Source organism: Sceloporus undulatus, chromosome 4 (genome assembly GCF_019175285.1).
Source record: "Sceloporus undulatus isolate JIND9_A2432 ecotype Alabama chromosome 4, SceUnd_v1.1, whole genome shotgun sequence".
Lineage (NCBI taxonomy): Eukaryota > Metazoa > Chordata > Lepidosauria > Squamata > Phrynosomatidae > Sceloporus > Sceloporus undulatus.
Window position 1 is genome coordinate 44,781,494 of NC_056525.1, and position 22,340 is coordinate 44,803,833.

Here is a 22,340-nt window from a genome sequence, read left to right on the forward strand (position 1 = left end):
GTTAAAGAGTAAAGCCTGATGTAAAATGTCCCTTCCTTCATTCCTTTTTTGAAAAGTTCAGACCTATTTGACTGGCAAACATCAAACTACCACAAAGAGGGGGAACTAGCACAAAGACAGACAAGCTATCATTTTTTTGCATTCACCATATCAACAACTGAACTATCTTTGGTGGGGAAGCAGTGACTGGAGGGGAGACACCTCTTTTCCCCCTCCAAGCGCTCTGCAGGCATAGCTGGTGATGGCAACACTTGCTCATTACCATCACCACAGCTGCTTTTCTTTCCTAGCCACCATTTTTCCTAGGTCTTCTTTGTACTGCTTTTGTGAGGGAAACTGAAGCAGCGACATTGATTGAGCACCCCACCCTACTCCTGAATGTACTAAGAAGGCATAGCAACTTGGAAACAAAGTTGTGCTTCCTCCTTTTCTCTGCTTTCCCCTCTTCTCCATTCCTCTGCTGATTATAGTACTTGGCCTCTCATCTTTCCTTGCTTGTTTGATTCCTACCAGTGAAACAGGTCAGAACATTTTAATTAAATGAACAAATGATCTATGTAGTCTAGTATTTTGTTTCTCATTTCAGCCAGTTCATGCTCTGAGAAGGCTATGTTCAAGGCATGAAAGTAAATGACCCTCTCCTGTTTGCTCCCTGAAAGGTCACCCAGAAATTTAATTCATTCTTATTTCTTTCATAGAAGAATGATGATTATACTGTAATTGACTTATACTATGTATCATTGAAATGGAAAGTCCATATGCGAATTCTTTTGTAAATAAATGTGAGATACGTCAGATGGTGCTACAGCAGTTTTCAGGATTATTTCCTTTTGATATATTACTGTTTTTTGGCTTATCTGATGTTATTTTCAGGCACGGCAGGTGATGGAGAGAGAATTCAACAACCTGCTTGCCTTGGGCACTGATAGGAGGCTTGATGATGTGAGTACAAAGTACTATCCTCTGACTAAATCATACTGGGAATTTGATAAATATTGGGCTCATACGATCAGCTAAGAAACCGGTGAAGCAAATGGAATACTGGAAATAGGATTGGGTTTGCACTTAAGGAACAGCACCTTGCTCAATTTCTGTGTAGGAAAAGTGAGAATGGATATGCTAAGCTAGGGAGATTCCAGGTTGCAAACAGATATGGCTACAAAACTGCATGGTGAGGAAGAGTTACAGCAGAGGCCATCTCTTCATTTCTTGTAAGAGGAAGGATTGGTGCTAAACAGAACCCATACTGTTTGCTTTTCTTTTTTTAATCTACAAGGGAACTCTGCTTGATGTCATGAACTAGGGCATTATCTCCAGCAAACCTGTTCTTTTAGGAAATACTATATAAATAAAGCATCCCTGTGTGGATGTCCCTGTGTTAGTTTTAGCTTACACCTCTTTCAGATAAACATGATTAAAATCTCAGCAGTCATATGGTTTTGCATACATTTACATTCAATCCACTAGTCAAAATGGTACAAGTCTGTCTGTAGACAAAACTTTGGTCGGTGGGCTATGGAGTTTGTTCCCTAAGAAGTAGTAGCAACCATATGTTTTTAAACTACTCTGGACAAAGCTCTGAAGACCAGTGATGTTGGAGACACTTCTGACTTCAGCTGGGACCTCGTAGCTTTCCGTTATCATTTCTCCTGTGAATCAAATCCCATGAGATGTGGAGCTGCTCTCCTTTGTCAAGAATGAAATAAAGTGTCCTACTACTGTAACAGAAGCAAGTTTTCACAGTCAAACTACTCTGGAGGAAAATCATTTGTATGCTTTGTGAATCAGTGTCACACTGCTTGATGTACCAAAGTTATTTGTATTAGTCAGTCAATAAATGTAAACACTGGACTGGAAATATATTGAAGAGTTTCTTTAATTTCAAAATGTGCAAATATCTTGCTATACATACAAGACTATCTGATTGAAAAAATATCAACACAGTTTTTGTGGAACCTAATGGAGAGAGGGAAGGTGGGAGGTGGAGACATGGTGCCTTCTGAAATATTTTGAAACTATAGAAGATACTATTCTGTCAATCATCCAAGTGCCAAACTATATATGACAGTAGCCCAGCCCAACACAGGCTATGCAGAATCCTTTTGAGTCTTGAATCTTTGTGGAAATTAGTGGCTCAAACAGAAAGGATACCAATTCCTGAATGAGTTCCATATTTTGGAGTAATTTTAACATACCTTTTATTCCTTTATTTCTTTTTATTCCACTACACATCTAAATGATTATCTAAGCAAGCAGCTATTTTGGAGTGGAGTTATTATGCCACCAAAATGGGCCATGGGACAGAATAATGTAATTTTTTTTTAAAAAAAAAATGCCTATAATATGCATAGTAGCATTCCAAGAGCAAAAGTAAGCATGTGTGTCTCATGAAGATATAGTCAAGGGGCAGGCATCTGCAAAAGGGGATAGAATCACCTCCTTGGACAGGCCTCCTTGGACTGGAAGTGGTAGCATTATCCTTCTGGTTTCAGAATCCAGCAAAAAGGTGTTTTCAACAATTTTCTTGGAGGTTCTGGATTGTGGAAAGTAATGAGTGGTAAGGGGAACCGAACCACACAACATACTTTATGTAGTTTGTGTGGGTTGAATCTGAAATTGGGCTGAATTTATGTGTGTGTGTGTATACACGCACACACATTTTATTTGAATATGGGGATTTGGTGAAATATTTGGCAAGTTTCAGGCACCACAAAATGGCATCCTGGGAATGGAACCTAAAGATATGCTTCTGCTGGAGACTTGTTAATATATGGGCCCGAACAGACAGACCAAAATAAAGCTGCTTTGGGTCACTTTGGAGGTATGCTGTTTAAATGACACACGCATCTTAAAAGGCCAGAAGCTGCACCAAAGCCGTGCTCCAGTCCTTAGGATGGCTTCTTAGGATTCATGCAGCATTTAAACAGCATACTTCCAAAGTGACCCAAAGCAGCTTTATTTTGGTTTGTCTGTTCGGATATATTTTCCAAGGTTTATGAGAGAGCGAATGACAAATGTATGTACCATCATCTCTAAAAATATTATCTGTGTTCTGTCACAGTTGTACACATTTGGCAACTTTTGCCCATTAGCTTCTAAACACAAATATCCCTGTGATAATTATATACTAATAAAATGGATTGCCCTTTATGAACCTCTTATCTTATATTAATTGGACATATGATAGAATGGACTCTGTATTTTTCCCCTTTGTTCTTGTTTGCTTTCAAGTAATTTCTTGCTTATGGCAACCCTATTGAGGAATGTTCTAGGGCTGAATATGTGCGACTTGCCAGAGTTACCTGGTGAGTTTCCATGGTCTAGCAGGGAATTGAACCCTAGTCTCCCAAGTTGTAGTCCAATCCTCAAACCACTACGCCAAGCTGGCTCTTGTATTTTTCCTACACCAGGTTTAAAAAATGTTATGGAGGGTAGGGAACAAATATAGAGCAGAAAAAGAAGCTTGCATATTTAATTTTTCATTATATAGTGAGATTTCAGCCAGTTTTGATACATTGGATTCTGTGACATCAGATCTTTTGAGATAGTGATGTATAGGTAAGTACAGTGGTCTCTTGGAATTCACTCTACTGGTAGGTATCCATTCAAATAACTGAAGAAACTTACAGTCTCCTCTTCAGGAATGGAAGTGGATGTTCTGAATGGTTGTCACAAAGTGACCAATGGTACTACTAACCAAAAAAGGAGGACTTGTGTATGTAAATCATATTTGAATTCCAACCTGAAATTTTGCAGGCACCAGTATTATTTTGTTTCTGGTGCCAGGTTTAAACATTATTATTGCCCCAGAATGTAACATTGTTGTAATTTGCTGTTGTACTTACTTTTGGTAAACACCCTAGAAGCATTGCTGGGGGGAGAATGTATACCTTTTGAAAATAAGCAAGCCTGTGTTTGGCCAATATGAATTTAATACTTAGTCCAGTAAATTGCAGTTGATTTCAGTATGTTACTGTGGTGGGTGAGATATTTTGGGGAGCAACTGTAGAAACACAAAGAATATGAGGAAGGGAAGATTCGTCATACTCTCTGAGTTGATACATTTCCCCCCACCAACCAAATTTCAGCTCTGAGAGGGAGTGATTAGTCTGGCATCTCTTTCAGCAACTGCATTGCTGAGCTTTCAGTCATTTCCAGTAGTCAAGATAAATAAGTGTATCAGAGAGGCAGTGTGCTACATCAGAAGGAAGGATTGGGGAGAGAAAACTGAGTTGCCAGACAAGGGGGGAGGGTAGTATAACTTGCAAATCGACATTGTCTTCAAATTTCTATTTGTAGCAGTACCCAGAACTCCTTTGATTTTTGTGTATATGGTGAACCACTGGAGCTACAGAATAGACAGCTCAGTTAAGAAATTTTCGTAAGGTCATGGGCAGCTCTCTCCACCCAGGCAGCCAGTGGGCTCCAATGGAATGAGTTCCAAGTCAGGCTAAGATATGAGTGGCAGCATTATGTATTATGCCTTGATTGGCACTTTACTCCTCAGCTCTTGTTTGACATGGAACCTGAGATGAATCCTATATCTCAAAGACCTATGTTCATCTGTTTCTAATTTGTTAAGGCCTGTGCACCATAGCAAACATCTTCAAAAAATCTCAGAGATGATCCACTCCAGATTTTTGTTCTCCACTGCCCAAACTTCTCTAACATGATTGTATCCTGGAACATTAGAACAGGGAGACACTAAGGGAACATGTAGGAGAAGAGTGAGCAAAGTGTAACCAACAGGCTGCTTGTGCCCCCCCCCCCCAGAGTTTCATGGGGGGGGAGTCTATATTTCTTGCTCAAAATGCCCCACAGTAGTTTTTGAGGTGTGGGGGAAGACATTTTCACCATATATGGAGGCCTCCAGGCTTCTGGGGGCATGGTGGTATTTTCACCACATGGCGGGAACCTGGATTAATTTGACTCTAGAAAAGCTTCTTTTTTTTTTTTAAGCAGGGCATGAACAGGTTACTTTCATACACTGTGTTTAAAAAGGGGCTCTCTTAGTCCTAAAATGGCCCAGGAAAATCTGAAAATATGGTAAAAATGCTCCCATACCTTCAAGAGCAGGGATTCCCAAACTTTTTGACTTGCAGAGCCCATATTTCTATGGTGAAGCCCCTAAGAGGCCTACCCTATCTTACAAGTTAATGGCATGAAGGAGTACACTCATCCCTCCATATTTGTTGGGGTCAAGGGCACAGGAACCCCATGAATGTGGAAAAAACACAACAAAAACACTATGTTTTTACCTGAGAGAACACCTCTCTAGGAATCTCTGGGTGCTTCAGCACAACTCTGTGGTCAACATGTGCTAGTCATTGACCTTAGAATTGCACTGGAGGAGCTACAAATGCCTAATGGAATGTTCTCTATGGCCTGTTATAGACTGCCAAAATAAAGCTGCTTCAGGTCTCTTTGGAGGTATGCTGTTTAAATGATGCATGGGTCCTACGAGTCCGGAGGTCACGCCAGAGCCACACTCCATTCCTAAGCACTGGAGTGCAGCTTTGGTGCAGCTTCCGGATTCTTAGGATGCATGCATCATTTAAACAGCATACCTCCAAAGAGACCCGAAGCAGCTTTATTTTGGCAGTCTGTAACAGGCCTAAATTAATCTCTAGGTCCTTCAGTGTGACTTTTGGTTAAAGTTGACCATAGAATTGGCTGGTGGACCTAGATATTCCTAAAGAGAACATATTAATAAAATCTGTGAATAATCAAATCCATAAAAGTCAGCCACAAATGTGGAATGATGAGTGTATATATAAGAGTATATACTTATTTAACCTCATTCAATTTTTCTTTCTTTCATTTTCCTGGAGTGGCTGGGAAGCACCTGGGAAGCGCACCCTGAGCTCTAAGGTCTCCTTGGAGCACAGGTTGGGAACTGCTTATCTAGAGAGCATGTGGAAGCAGAGGATGAGGCTCTCTGAGGTCTAGCAGGAGACCAATGCAGTTCTGTAGCCTTCCACAGTTGCTCACCCTGATGTAGAGGAGTTTGACTGAATATTTATTGATTTTCAAACTATTTATATTATCACAGCTGTTGTAAACCATTCCTTGAAGGCTTTAACCTTAAAAAACATGTTAGAAATACCTAAATAAAATAAACAGAAAGTGATCTCTGTCATAGCAAAATCCTATAGTCTTGGGGGCGGGGAGCCATTGATTTGTTTTGTGAGGGGGAGAATAGCATTTTGTATGAGATACATATTTAGTATGATCAAAGAACACCATTCTGTTACTGAAACAAGCTGAAGGAAAATAGTGAACATGTGTAGGTTGAAGGTAATATGGCAGTGTTACACACACAGTGTCAAACTTTAAATGAGATGGGAACTATACTGCCTTCCAGATGTTGTTGCAATTCCCAACATTCCTGCTGCTGGGGTTGTTGTAACATGCAGTCCAGCAATATCAGAAGGGCTACGCAACCCCTACTTCTGACTTGAACACTAAGATTTCATCATGGAACAGAGAGTAGAAATGTCACTTACATGATAATGTAGCACATCATTAGTGCAACAGAAGCAAGAGTTTTATCTAAAACATTTATATCCTGCCTTTCAAAAAATGGCTAACAAAACAAGTGAAACATAACAAAATATACAATTAAAATGCATGACCTGATGATCCAGACAAATCTTTTATCACATCACTATCCTGTGCCATTCACTGAAATTTCACAGGTGCTAAAGACAATTACATTCACTTACTGTTTTCACCCTTGTTTTTCCATCCCTGGTATGGGCTTTTTTCTTACTATGAAAAATCCATTAAGGCGAAAAAGGTGGGTTACCTGCACAGTGCCTTCTAACTGTTCAGTTTCAGGAGCCTTCTGGAAATATTTTGAGTTGCAACAGTACATTACATATACATAAAGGACCTCTTTCCAAGAGAAAAAAGAGAGAGAGAAACAGCAGCAGATGAATGGTTAGTAAAGTAAGCAAGTTTTAGTCAAGCAAATCTGAAGGCTTTCACATAATGACAGAAGACCATCAGAGAAGGAGGAAGATGGACTTCCCTGGGCTGCATCAATAGAAGTATAGTGTCTAGATCAAAGGAAGTAATAGTTCCACTCTATTCTGCTCTGATCAGGCCCCACCTGGAATATTGTGTCCCGTTCTAGGCACCACAATTTAAAAAAGATGTTGAAAAACTGGAGCGTGTCCAAAGGAGGGCAACTAAAATGGTGGTCTGGAAACCATGTCCTATGAGGAACGACTTAAAGAACTGGGGATATTTAGCCTGGAGAAGAGAAGGTTAAGAGGTGATATGATAGCCCTGTTTAAATATTTGAAGGGATGTCATGTTGAGGAGGGAGCAAGCTTGTTTTCTGCTGCTCCAGAGACTAGGACCCAGAGCAGTGGATGCAAGCTGCAGGAAAAGAGATTCCACCTCAACATTAGAAGAAACTTCCTGACAGTAAGGGCTATTCGACAGTGGAACAAACTCCCTCGGAGTGTAGTGGAGTCTCCTTCCTTAGAGGTCTTCAAACAGAGGCTGGATGGCCATCTGTTAGGGATGCTTTGATTGAGATTTCCTGCATGGCAAAGGGTTGGACTGGATGGCCCTTGCAGTCTCTTCCAACTCTATGATTCTATGGGCAAAAGGTTCAGAGCCTGGATGCACTGACTGGAAAAGGTCTAATCCCAATAGCCCCCAACTCTGGAACACTCAGGAAGCTTTCTACTTGAGAGAATACATTTTGAGAAGACAGTCCTTCAGTGAGCTATTCACAGCAAATTAAGAAAGATAAGGAAATAGCAATTTTAATCTAAAATGGTGATTCTTTTTAAACATGTTTTTATTATCCTAGTCTTTATTATTGAAACATTGTATACCATGATCTAAAACTCAATTTTTGAAGCAGCTTACTTCAGTAGAAGCACCGGCTTCAGCTATGCTGTGGAATTAATGCAGTTTGGCACCATGTTCACTACTATGGCTCAATGCTATGGAATTCTGAGATTTGTAGATTTCTGAGGTATTTAGCCTTCTCTCTCAGAGAGCTCTGGTGTCACAACAAACTACAAATCCCAGGGTTCTATTGGATGGATCCATGGCATTTAAAGTGATGACAAACTGCATTATTTCTGCAGTTTGGTAGCAGTCTTTGTGAGTACAGCTGAGCAGATTCCCCCTTCTGATCCCATAGTTTTTCAGAATATTACTTACTGTTTTTACTTTCTGTTTTGGTCAAGAGGTATAAAATAATCATCTGGCTGCCAACAGAATTGCTGCTCCTGCCACTTGCAGCAAAACGAACACCTAAACTCACACTTTTAAAAAATTAAAGCATTTTACTGTGTTCTTTATCCAAAAAGACTTCTAGTGCAGTTTAAATGCAATCAGCCTCTTTTCTTGGGTTTATAATCTCAAACTGGATCCACACTGCAGAAATAATCCAATTTGACATTACTTTAGCTGCCATGGCTCAGTGCGATGGAATCCTGGGATTTGGAGTCTGGAGTGGCACCAGAGCACTCTGACAGCAAAGGCTGAATATCTCACTAAATTACAAATCACAAGATTCCATAGGATGGAGCATAACAGTTAAAGTTCTGTCAAAATGGATTATTTCTGCAGTGCAGATACTGCTTCAGTCCTAGTGGGGAAAGCATGAAGCTACTGCCACTAGCAGTGTGCTGGGCCTCTATAAGAAACCTGTTAGAATTTTTCTCCTACCCATGATAAATCTGATTAAATGGTCTTCCCAATTTCTCTTTCCTTGAACAAGGTGAAGATTTTCAAGACACCATTTATGCACACAAATAAGAGTGTATAACACTAAAATTCAGCAGAACATAGTAAAACAGCAAAAACATGGGTAGATTATAAAACATTTTCTGAAGTAAGAACATTTTTGAAGCATAGTCTGAAAAGGGAAAGACAAGAACTTAACAGACTCCCTGGAGAGAGATCTCCACAACTCTGGCATCACTACAGAGCATACATTCTAAACCTGTGGTCCATGAACCCCTAGAGAGTCCATAAGTTGGCTTTAGGGTGTCTCTAAACTGGACACAAAACTAAAGAACTATTTAATGTTATTGTCTTCCTGTTACTGTACTTTGAAAATTGTGTGTTGGGGGGTTCCTGGGGAGGGGTTCCATCGTTTTTGTGACATTCTGATAAGGGTCCAAATGGTTAAGAATGCCTACTAAAGAGAGAGTTCTCCAGCCATGTTCTTCATTAAGCCAATCTGTTTTAATTGTAAACCAGACAGCAGAGATTCTGATGTTAAGACCACCATTTTGGATTATGCTTCAATATCTCTTAAAATTGAGGGTGTTGTATATGAGTGAATATCAACCATGATATTCCTAATGTTTAACCCCTTTGGCTTGCCCGGAGTCCATTTTAAAGGGGTTGGATTTGTTTTGCTAACCATCAACACAAAAAGTAGCCTTAATGGATGCTAATATTTGTTGTTGTTAGCTGCTGTCAAGTTTACTTTAGCGTATGGTGACCCTGTGAATGAGACCTCCAAGTCACTCTGTCATCAACAGGTCTTGCAAACACAGGGCCATGGCATCCTTGGTTGATTCTATCCATCTATTATGAGATCTTCCTCTTTTTCTTCTGTCTTCTACCTTACCAAGCATTGTCTTTTCTAGTAAGTCATGTCTTCTCATATGTCCAAAGATCAATAGTTTCAGTATAGTCATCCTGGCTTCTAGGGAGAGTTAAAATCATAGAGTTGGAAGAGACCCCAGGGGCCACCAAATCCTATCCCCTTCCATGCAGGAATAATCCATCAAAACACCCCCAACAAATAGCCATCCAGCCTCTGTTTAAAAATTCCAAAGAAGGAGACTACACCATCTTCCAAGGGAGCATGTTCGATCGAACAGCTCTTACTGTCAAGAAGTGCTTCCTAATGTTGAGGTGCAATCTTCCTTTAGTTTGAATCCATTGCTCCGGATCCTATTCTCTGGAGCTACTCCATCTTCAGTATGACATCCTTTCAAATATCATCACTGAACTTTCTCTTCTCCAGGCTAAACATACCCAGCTATCTAAATTCAGGCTTGATTTGCGCAATTTTTTTTTGTCTTTGTAGAACTCTATTCCAGGATTACATTTCAAGTTGATTTTCTTCCTCTCAGCTTTCGTCACTGTCCAGGTTTCACAACCATGCATAAAAATTGGAAATACAGTGGCATGGACAATCCTAACTTTAGTATCTTTACAATTCAGGATCTTGTCTAGTTCCTTCATAGCTTTCCTTCCAAGTCCTAGTCATCTTCATTCTGATTAATGACTAAGACAAGATATGGAAAATCTTGAATTATTTCAGTGTTTTCATTGTCTACTTTAAAGTTATCTGTGGTCATTGTTTTTGTTTTCAAGTGTAAACTTGCCTTTGCACTTCCTTTATTGACTTTCCTCAGTAATTTTGCAAAGTCTTTGCTATTTTCTGCTAGTAATATGGTGTCATCTACATACCTTAAATTTTTGATGTTGCTTCCTCCAATTCTCACGTCCCTTCCTTTGAGTCTAATCCTGTTTTACATATGATTTGCTCAGTGTACAGGTTAAACAGATAGGTTGGTAAAATGCAGTCATGCCTGACCCTCTTGCTGATTGGAAACCATTCTGCTTCTCCATATTTTGTCCTGATGGTAACATAGACCAAAACATACTGCAGAAATAATCCAGTTTGAGACTACTTTAACTGCCCTGGCTCAATGCTAGGAAATTTTGGAAGCTGCAGTTTTGTGAGACATTTAGTCACCTCTGTCAGAGAGCTCTAGTGCCATGATAAACTACAATTCCCAGGATTCCATAGCCCTGAGCCAGGACAGTTAATACGGTCTCAAACTGGATTATTTCTGCAGTGTGCTTTTGACTATAGTAAGTGCAAATCAACTTCATTTAGTATGAAAATGGAACACTTTTTAAAATTCAGTTTACTGATTGGCATCTTAGAAAACCTGATCTCATAGATACAGTGGTACCTCGGGATACGAAATACCCAGCTTACGAAATTTTCGGGATACGAAAAAATCCCATAGGGAATTATTGTTCCGGGTTACGAATGTTTTTTCGGGTTACGAAAAAACTTTTGGTGCTTTTTTCGGCTTTTTCGCACGGAATCGCGGCTTTTCCCCATTAGCGCCTATGGCAATTCGGCTTACGAAGGCTTTTCGGGTTACGAAAGCGGCCGCGGAACGAATTATTTTCGTAACCCGAGGCACCACTGTACTCTAAGACATATTAAATTGCTCCGTTAAGTCAAGAGGGTGAAAGGGTTTTTGTTTTCTTTTTAAAAATCATGTTAAATGGATAGAACCTCAGCTCCCTGAGAGTTTCTTTATGATATCCTTCCAACAAGGAGTTTATTGTTTCAGGATAAATTCTTGGTCTTAATGTTTTCTCCGACAGCAAGTTTGTGGAACCTAGGGAGGCTAGATGTATGCTTCCTAGATCTCCTAGATTTGATTTTGGAAATTGATATTTTGACTTCTGAAGCCTACTAACACATGTCTAGCACCCATTCCTTTAGGAGGGAGAGGTTTGTTTGTTTTTTAGACTTCATGTCTTTGTATATTGATCTCTTGAGACTGGATTTTTTAAAATCAATTTTTCTAGTTTGCCTCTGGATAAGAATCTTTTCCCTCCATGCCTAAATGACTGTTTTACTCAGTGCCTATCTTCCAGTATGTTATACTGACAATATTTTTGTCCATTGGTTAAGTCACTTTTTGAGTACATACTACATATGGTTTGAGGTGGAGAGATCACACAACCTCTTAGGTTTTGAACAAAAAAGAGTTTAGCTAGAGTCTTCTGGGTGGCTATTTCCAGTTTCCTCCAAGGATGGCCTGTCGGCTTCTACCTTAAACTTGAGACATCCAAGACCACCACCACCTGCCTATGGGGGAAAGCTCTGATATCCTGACACATCTTCATACTACATAAGAACCTATCCTCAGACACTTTGGTAAAACAAGAGAGAAAGAAATATGTTAGAACGTAGGTCTGTGTGTGTTTTACAAGAGATGAACAGTTTCTTACTGTATACAAACTTGCCATTTTTGCCCTCTGCAATAAAAGCATGCTTGAGACCTCTGCTTTACACTGTCCTATACCTGCTTCTAGGGCTTTTGTGCAAATGGCCTCAGGTAATACTACACCTTATTTATGGGCGGCGGGAGTGACTACTTTAGGGAAATGAAGTTTTTCAGGGGTGGGGTTCATAGTAGTAGAAACAGTAGCACAGCTCATTTTATACTTAAATTTTCCTTTCCTTTTCTTTTCAGATGCTTTGCAGTCTTTCTAGGGCATTTTGGGAGGGAATGGCAGCTGCCACAAACAAAAAAGGGGCAAATATTTAGAGAAAAAATTTGCAACAGGGCTCCTCTGTATAGATGAGAGACAAATATTTTTTTAAAATATAGGGAAAGTATTGGCAGGGTTTGCTCAGGACCAGGACCAGCCCTTCATTGGGCAGACTGATGCTACTGCCACAGGAAGCAGATTTGGGGTGTAATGAAGACGTTTTTGATGGTTAGTGATTTCACTGAACATCATTGTTGCTTTAACCTTGTAACTTTTTACTCTGTTTTAATTAATCTGATGTATTGTTGTGGTTTTTATATGAATACTGTTTGTAGATTGTACATTGTGTAGTACTCTGTTGTAACTTGCTTTGATCTCCCAGGAAAAGCGGGCTATAAATAAACAGTTTATTATTTTATTATTAATGCGAGAGAAAAAGGGGAGGTGCTTGTGGGATTTTTTTGACTGTTCTACCACAATAACAGTTAGCTTTGTGTCTTGACTTGAATGAATGAGGATGCTGTTTGAGCAGTGCAGTGTATTGGTCCAACCTTGCGCAAGCCTATATTTCCCCATATGAGCCCACCTGAGGCTGCATTTGCACTGGTGAAATAATCCAGGTTGATGCCACTTTAATTGTAATGGATCAATGCTATAGAATTCTGGAAAATGTAGTTTTGTGAGATTTAGCCTTCTCTGTCAGGGTACTCTAATGCCACGACAAACTACAATTACCAGAATTCCATAAAATTAAGCCATAACAGTTAAAGTAGATTATTTCTATGTGTGGATTAATCATGAGTTTTAAGATTTTTGAGAGAGGACTTTCTCTCTGTTCCACCACCTGCACAGGCTCATCTGGTGAGAATAGGGGAGGGAGCAATGACACTCTCTCCCAAGGCCCCTTTCCTGCTCTCTTTTCTCCAGCAGCCAAAATCATTCCTGTTTAAACAGATCTTCAGCCTTTAGCTGAATGGGGTAGTGGAATATGCAAATACAGTGGGCCCTACGCATCCACTGGGGTTTGGGTCCAGGACACCCCCCCCCATGGATATGAAAATCCATGGATGCTGAAATCCCATTATACAATGGCATAGTCAAATGGTGCTGCTTATATGCAATAGCAAAATCAAGATTTGCTTTTGGGAATTTGTATCTTTTGGGAATATTTTCAAGTTGTGGATAGCTGAATCCATGGATAAGAATCTGTAGATATGGAGGGCCAACCGTATTTGAAATCTTCCATTATAGAGTTGCATCATGAACTAAGTCATATTGTTATGGGCTTTCCTGGTGTCCTTGTGGTTCAAGAGCATTGCCGCATCTCTGTTGTGTATAACTACTTCATCTCTCTGCTTGAGACATGGTATAATTTTGCTTTTCTTTTTTACAGGGTGACGACAAGACTTTTCGGAGGACGCCCTCCTGGCGAAAGCGTTTCCGTCCCCGAGAGTTTCATAGCATCAACATGCTCAGTGGGTCATCAGAAACTCTGCCAGCAGGATTCCGAGTCACCTCCTTAGTTCCCTTGCCACCTCCTTCAGCACCACCGAAGAAAATGCCACCAGAAGGTGAGGTTCTAATGCGCCTCTGCTCTTGTTCATGAGAGGTGAAAAAGACCATTGTCTGTATGTTGCATGACGTGTCCACTGCTCTGCTTGCTTGAGCAATATCATATAACTGCTAAACAGATCTCTTACCTTAAAAAAAACACAAAAAATAGAACTTTGAAAGGTTCCACCTGCAGCTGATTCCAGAGTGAGAGAGTTTTGATAATGTTTTGTTATTTGTACTTGCTAAGTATCCATGCCTGAATTCTGTACATTTGGAAATGCATAGTCCTTTTAGCCTTGGGTTTCTAATAATTCCTTTGTTCCTTTAGCCTGGAGTTGCAATTATAAAAAGAACCATAGAATCATAGAATCACAAAGTTGGAAAGGCCATCTAGTCCAATTGTGCTGTGCAGAACTACACAATCAAAGCACCTCTGACAGATAGACATCCAGCCTTTGTATAAAAATCTTCAAAGAAGGAGATTCCATCTGTTTATTTAGTTTCTGGCAAATCTTGAAAGAAGAGTCTGATGGCCTTGGAAATTGGCCAACTTAGAAATATACAGTACACAAACAAACGTAAACAATTTCAGGGGATACCACTGCCCATCCTCACAAAACTAAGCAGCAACTCTCTGTCCAAGCCAGATCCATAAATATTACTTTGTGGCCTTATCAAATCATTTATTGGTCTGAAATTTTCTTCCATTATCACACTTTGAATTTATACAACTCTGGTGCCAGGTTTCTGGGGATTTATGCATGTTCTCAAGATTGGGTAGTTGTTTTTAATAACTAAAATGCAATATTTGCTCAAATAAATCATCTAAATCTTGACATCCATAATAAGTCAATCTAGGCAGTTAATCAAGGCAGCAGAGGTTTAATTGTATGCTTTGTGTGACAGCTGTGACCTCACTAATTGCATGCCTTTGTGTGTTGTTGCTGAATGGTTTGCAGTTGGTGCATCTGGGTCCCAAAGACTGGAGACATCCACAGTTCGCACATACTCCTGCTGAGATTCAGTTTCCAATGGGACTTGGCCCAGGCCCCAGGTAAGTTTAGAAAGGAGGTCAGAGCAGATGCAATCCCATGAGTCCATAAAATATGCAGAAACTAATAGATGAAACCAGCCTTTTCATACAGTATAGAACCTTGCTGCCCTACCTTTGTAATTCTAAATAGAAATCTTGTGATTTGTCGTAGATTATTTGTGGGGAAGCTTCTTGCATTGCTGCTTCACCATTTTATGATAGAGCTTTTGGAAGAAGTATGAAGATAAAGGAACTTGCATAGGAATTGTTTTTCCCCCATGTGAACTACAATACATACAGTATGGTCCACACAGTGTCTTCTGGTTCATGCCACACCAGAAGGCTCATTGCAGTTGCTGTGTGGCTGATGTGAACCAGATTTATTCAGCCAACAACCCTGGCAGTGACAACCCTTTAAAGGCATGGCCTTTAATGCTTTTTTAATTAGCTGTCTTGATCTTTGTAATAGATGTTTAGTGGAGCCAAGACACAAAGAAGTATAGCTCTAGAACTTTTTTCAGAGCTGAAGTAATGATCCCATCTGCCACATCCTTGCTAAGGGCAGGATTATCTTCTGTGGGCCCAAAAGGTTAATCAGCAGTCAAGGAGCACAAAGAGGAGAGGAAGGGGGGGGGGAGAGGTCAGAAGCTTCTGCAACTACACACTAACTTGGTCCAAAAGTGTCACCCGTTGCTAACTCCACGTGTCTTGCCTCCTGTTGTAATGTAAGCTGGGAATGGTGTGCAGTGAAGTGGGAGGAAGGGAGGGAGAATCAGTAAGACCAGGGGTAGGTAACCTTATTGAGCCAGGGGCCGGGTTGCTGTCCCTCAGACAACTGGGGGGCCGAAGCCAAAAAATAAATAATTAAATATTTTTTTTTAAAAAAAATTAAATATATAAATAAACCAGGACAAATGTAGGACAAAATTTTCAAATGGAAGATGCTTTTTTTAAAAAAATGGAGGACACGTGAAAAAAATGTGCTGATTTTTAAAAAAATGTTAATATAAATGCATGTTTCTGAGGCTTCTATAGACAATTGCCCCCCAAAGGCCCCAGCGGCAATCGGCAGGACCAGGCTGGGGCCGGTCCCAAGGCCTCGCCAGGCCGCATCCGGCCCGCGGGCCGCAGGTTGCCTACCCCTGAGTAAGACCAAACCTGACAGTTCTAGGCAGATGTAAGGTCTGTCTCTATCCCTTTTCCTTCTTGCCCTCATAATTTCCCTGCCTCCTCCAGGTTTGTCAGATTGTGGTCCCTCTGTTTTCCTTTTTCATGCTCTGCTGAGCCGTTTTTCTTCCCCAGTGCAAGGAGTTGCATGACAATATAAATATCTCCCATGCATCTCCCTGTGTATCTGTGTACACATCTCTCTCATGCCCTTTTTTGTTGTCTTGTCTGAATTGGGTTGCCAGGTGACCTCTTATTATTTCTCTTATTTGAGGGTTGGCTTTTCTTTTGAAGGCTGGAAGGACTGAGCAGGACACACAAAATCTCATATTTTGGGTATTGACCTTTTAAGAAAAGAGGAGGCTGAGTTGCAGGAAAAAGCAAATATGTTGGAACTTTACCAATAATACAGATAATTAGACCTGCCATGTCCCTCTTCTCTGCCTTAAAGCCAGTGGGTATTTTTCACTGAGTACCTCAGCAACCAACCAAAACAGGCAAGGGAAGAGCATAGTAGTGTGTTTGGGACATGTGCCTGAAGACTGCCTAGCTATGGTACTTCCTTTTCCTCTTAGTATACAGTACATTCCAGACAGAGGTTGACTGAGTAGTGGGACATAATTGAGGATGAAGCAACAAGCAAGCCATAGTTTCAGACTATGGGTGGGTGCATATCTGAATAAAAGTAAGTGTGTGTACGTGTGTGTGTGTGAGAGAGAGGGGGGGAGTGTGTGTGTGAGACAGAGTCTACCTGCAGAGAGTAATACTGTATTCAATTTGCATTAACAATGCAATCTACAAGAGTTCAGTGGAACTTACTCCCAGAAATGAGTATGGGATTTTAGTTTATATGAGAAACCCTAAAAGGCTTCTGAAAATGCATTAGTTTCTTTACAGCAGTCATGTTTTTCCTTCAACTATATATGTTTCAACTAATTTCATCCCATTTATTTTCTAAAGCTGAAGATGTTGGCCTTTATTTTTCCCTCACCCTGCTTTTATCCTGGCAAAAATCTGTGAAGTAGCCTCAGATTCTGGTTACTTTTAATTTTAATCATAGTTGTCAAGCATTTTGTTATGATTAAAATTGATAAAGCACTGTTGATGCATGCTCCAAAAGAAACCAAATAATGGATTTCATAAAGACAGTGGTATATACTTCACGTAACTTATTATCTGAAATAAATATTTTTTATTTGGTATTTAGATTTTTAAAAACCACTTTATTAATAGCCATTTCATAATTGTCAATCCTGTGTATCATGAATTTTGACTGTTCAATATTGCTGTTTTGAAAACTTAACAACCCTACATTTGAATGAGGCAATGTGTGTGTTTCCTTCCTCTCATTCTCTTTGAATTAATTTCTGAGTGCATGTTTCCTCTGTGTGTGTGCTGCCTGCTATAAAAGCGGAAATTGTAAATGGAAACTTGGATTCAAAGATTGCCCTTGCTACATATGTCATTATTTCTCATCTGTAAAATGGCTGGATATACAGTATGTGTTTAAAAATTCCTTCTACATGCTTAGTTTTTTTACTACACACACATGCAACTTAGATCTGCAGATATGAGCCTTATTGCATGAGAAAAGAAAGCCAAAACAGATTGGGAGAGTAGCAGCTTTCTTCTTGCCTCTCCACATGCTGTCATTGCACTTAATGTTCTCCTTCCTGAAGGAAATGGTTGTAAAAGCGTGCCTTTTACCAAATTGATTTTTCCAGAACCACAAAAGACATGCTTTTATGACCATCTCCCTTGGGAAGAGAATAGACACAATTTTACGACATGTAGAGAGACACAGAAAAAGCCACTACTCTTCTGATCCATTTTGGCTTTCTTTTCTTATGTGATAAGGCTCTTAGCCCACTTTTTTGGAGCTATTTTGCTCTCTCTCTCTCTCTCTTTGTGTCACAGAACATGAGTTATGTTCTGATTGCCTGGCTTGTCTTATGATTTGTTATATTAGAATCCTTTTGTCTGAAACCCTCTCAACTCCACCAAAAACTTATAGGCTCTTTTCCCAGCCTATGCTTTAATATCTTCAATTTCTCCCAATTGTCACTCAACCTAATTTTCAGTATTTTCTATATTAGTTGTTGTTATAAGGGGTTACAAGTCCCTTTCCTCTTGGGTAACAACCCTAGTGCCCCAATGTCTATCTCAGAACAAGAAGGATGGGGGCTGCCCCTTCACCACCGCTCCTCGGTTTTGGGCAACAGTCAGTTGGTCAGCAGCATCTACCTCAGCTTTGCCCAGCCCACCACCATCACCACTTCCTCCACCTCAGCCTCTCATGTGTGAATACAGCAGTGGTAGTGACCTAGGCCTGCTGTTTCCTCTTGCTCATGCTAGCCTTACATCAAAAAGAAGGCCAGCTGACCAGTGCTTGATTGCTGTTCTCAGGAAGATTGAGTGCAAAATGAGCAATGACTGAGCAGCTGGTATAGCATCAACCAAGCAGCCTCTCACCCATGCCAGGCTTTGCCACAAAATCAGCATGGGCGAGAGGGTTCTTGGTCACTGCTTGGTCGCTGCTCCCTAGGGTCACCAGGTGCAAAGGGAGAAGCTTCTCCCTGGCAAGGAAGGACTCTCAATTATTCTTTACTCAGGTGGAGAGGGTTACAGACAGCTTCCCACTTTTCTCCCTCTCAAGCCTTCACTAGGGCAGAGCGGGGCTCGGCCAATGTGTGTGTAGGGGGTTTACAGAGGCTACATACTCTGGGCTGGAAACTGGAGTTGATGGGGAAAGAAGCTGCTTTGAGACGAAGGACTCTTTCCAAGAATTGACTCTGGATACCCTTCCCCAAGAGATCTGTCTTCTCCACAGAGTTTCAAGTTATCCTCCCCTCTCCACAAACATTATTTCTTCTGCCACCTCCTCCCTTGACCTGTACAATGAAAAAAAAGCAGGGGCAACAGAGTAGCTCCAACCTGTCAGCCAAATCCCAGCAAAGCTCACATAGCTTAAGCAGGATCCCAAATTTGAAAGCTAATGTGTACCATTGCTCCCCCTCCCGCCACCATGTGCTCTAACACCTAGCTCCAGTCAGCCTGTGTGTCCCAAAATGTTGCCACTCTGAGCCACTGATGTGATTCCCTGTGCCCAAGCATCACAACAATTTTCCAACCACTGCCACCACTACTAGTGAAGGGAGTGAGCTTGTGTCGGCAGGCAAAGAGCAGGAAACACCACCACATGAAGTTGTATGGTATTTTTAAGAGATCATGAAAGGAGAAGTTTCATGCAACCCTCATCGCCCTGTCTTCCTTGCATGCCAATACTGTACTTTGGCTGAAGACTGCATTGCTGCCCCCTTTTCACTCACTGCCCCCTTGGATCTTTCCACCCCCAGGGGGCAGTACTGCCCAATTTAATTCAGTTTAATCACTGGATTAAACAATCAAGGGCAATTAGACAAATATTACACCCCCTACCCTAACTTCTGATTCCATATTTCTTCCCTTCTGCATGGAGGCTTATTTTGAATCTGTTCAACATAGGGAAGAACAGTGCAGCAATTAGTGTGTTTGCTTTGATATGGAAAACCTGCCTTCAGATTATGAAACTCTCCAAATAAGGTTGCCCAAGTCAGGCTAATCCACTTTATAAATTTACTTTGAAACTAAAGTGCCTTACTGAACTTCTTGGAAGAAAAGCGGAGTTGAAATATAAATGAACACAAATGGTGGGGTGCTAATAGTCTATTGCAAAACACTTTGGATCTTAGCTAAACACAGAAAAAATGTGATTTAGCAAAATAGCTAGCTAGACCAAAGTATTCAGTTTGAGCTTCAAGCCATACTTTCCAGAGAAGCTTCATTAAAAAAAAAAAGACCACAAAAAACTAAGTTGTTTGTGGGCAGATCCCATTTATTTGCAGAGCACTGACCATTTGGATATGGTGTTGTTACAGAATTTGTTCTCTGCACAGTGAAAAATTAGGCAGTCTTCTTCAGTATTGTGAAGTCAGTAACCAAGTGATGCAAATACCTAATATGTTGAAGAAATCTCAACACACCACAGTAACAAAGGGGGATGTGTTGAATAGAGGGCTAGGAAAACATCTATGGAAATTAATATGACAGCTGTTGGATAAAGATAGCAGACTTTATCCCTTCTGATCCAAGCAGTATCAGCAAACTTCCACAGGCAAGAGCACACTTGGTCCTGTTCATTTGGGATTTCCAGAGTAAAACTAAACTCATGAATCAGCCATTGCTGTGCTTGTGTCTTGCACATCTTGCACAACCACCTTGATTGCATTTTGTAGAGAGGCGGGATATAAATAAATTTTATTATTTATTATACAGTGGTACCCTGGGATACGAATTGATCGCGTTACGAAATTTCCGGGGTACGAAAAAGTTAGCTTGGAAAAAACTGTTCCGGGGAACGAAAGATTTTTCGGGTTACGAAATTTTTTTTGGTGTGTTTCGGCGCTTTTTGGCACGAAATTTAAAAGCCGCGGCTTTCCAGCGCTAGCGGTTTCGGGTTGCGAAATCTTTCGGGTTACGAACGGCGCCGCGGAACGAATTAAATTCGTAACCCGGGGTACCACTGTACTGCCATTTCTGTGCTAATTAGCAGAGAATCTGAATCCTTGCTGGAGACTAGCAGGGTGCCAGTGGGAGAACTCTCAGATTTTATTGGAATTTTTAAAAGTTGGAAATGTAGTGAAAAAAATGCCTTTACATTGCATTTGCGCTAGATAACAAAAAAAGGTTATGTTCTTCATTTGTATATTGAAAAGGGGTGGTGGTGGTGGTGGTGGTGGTGGTGGTGATGGTGATGATGATGATGATGATGATGATGATGATGATGATGATGATATTTATATTTATTTGTATCCTACCTTCCACCCAAAATTGAGACTCAACGTTGCTCACAAAAGAACAATACAAAACATAGAAAAAGTGAGCATTAAAATTGAATTAAATTATTTACAGTATTAAAACATTTCACACCTCAAAGGAATAAAATGCAATCAAGATTTTAAAAAAATCTTTAAAACAGTTCTGTTAAAAAAAATACAGCACCCCTTAGTCCCTTTAAAACTTTCTGTTTTAAAAGTCTGTCTGAATAAAAAGGTTTTAGCCTGCTGCCAGAAGAACAAGAAGGAGAGAGCCAGTCTCGACTCACTAGGAAAGGAGTTCCAGAGTCTAGGGGCAGCCACAAAGAAAGCTCCCTCTCTCGTGGCCTCACCAACCATGCTTGTGATGGTAGTAGGACCAAGACTGATGATCTCAGAGCCTGGGCAGGTTCATACAGTGAGCTAGGGTCTGCTAAATAACCATATCGGGCTTTATAGATCATAAACAGCACTTTGCATTGTGTACAGAAATAAACTGGCAGCCAGTGGAGCTGCTTCAACAGGACCATAGTATGCAACCATCCCAGTTAACAGTGTGGCTGCAGCTTTTTGGACCAGCGGAAGTTTCCAGGCATGCTTCAAAGGCAGGTCCAAGTAGAACACGTTATAGTAGTCTACACTGTCTAAAGGAATGGGTGCTGTTGGTGCACAAGCTTTAAATGTACAAAATGAACCTCCAGGTTCAAAGCTGAGTCCAATACACCCAAAGTATACCCAGACTGTAAACCTGTGTCTTCATGGGCATGTAACCCCATCTAACACAGGCCGAATCTCAATTCCCTGATCTGCCTTCCAGCTGACTAAGACTCTTTCTTATCTGGATTAGATTTCAGTTTGTTTGTCCTCATCCAGTCCATTACTGATGAGACACACTGTCATCTTGGATTGGGGGGAAATATGGCACTTGATGCCCCAGAACTCTGGACAACTTCACCCAGCTGTTTCATGAAGGACAAAACAGAATCTCAAGGGACTCCACAGGCAAACAGGCAGGGGCTTCAAACAAGAATCCCCCAGCACTATCTTCTGGGTTCACTTCTTCAGGAAGGAACAGAGCCACTGGAAAACAGTGCCCCCAAGTCCCACCCCAGCAAGGCAGCCAGAAGGATGGTATTAAAATCTACTGAGAGATCCAGCAGAACCAACGTGGACACACTCCCCCTGTTCAGTGTCATGTGTAGATTATCTACAAAAACAAAAAACAAAACAAAAACTAAATCTAGCTCGGTCCCATAGTCAGGCCTGAAACCAGATTGAATTGATCTAGATAATCTATTTCATCCACAAACTACTGGAGTTTGCTCAAAAATGGTAGAATGCTGGCTGATAATTACCCAGGGATGAATGCTTTTTCAACACAGACCTCACAACTGATAAAATGATAGATAAAACAGTATCTTTTCCATTTATTTCTA

General features: G+C 40.6%; 1 protein-coding gene across 1 annotated transcript in view; it reads left to right on the top strand.

Annotated features, from left to right (window-relative positions):
- Positions 1–22,340, top strand: part of PPFIA4 (PTPRF interacting protein alpha 4) — a 188,462-nt gene that overhangs the window by 161,861 nt on the left and 4,261 nt on the right. The window contains 3 exon segments of the mRNA XM_042464276.1: positions 874–942; positions 13,691–13,868; positions 14,811–14,905. Coding sequence (XP_042320210.1) covers positions 874–942; positions 13,691–13,868; positions 14,811–14,869 — 306 coding nt within the window. The 3' untranslated portion in view covers positions 14,870–14,905.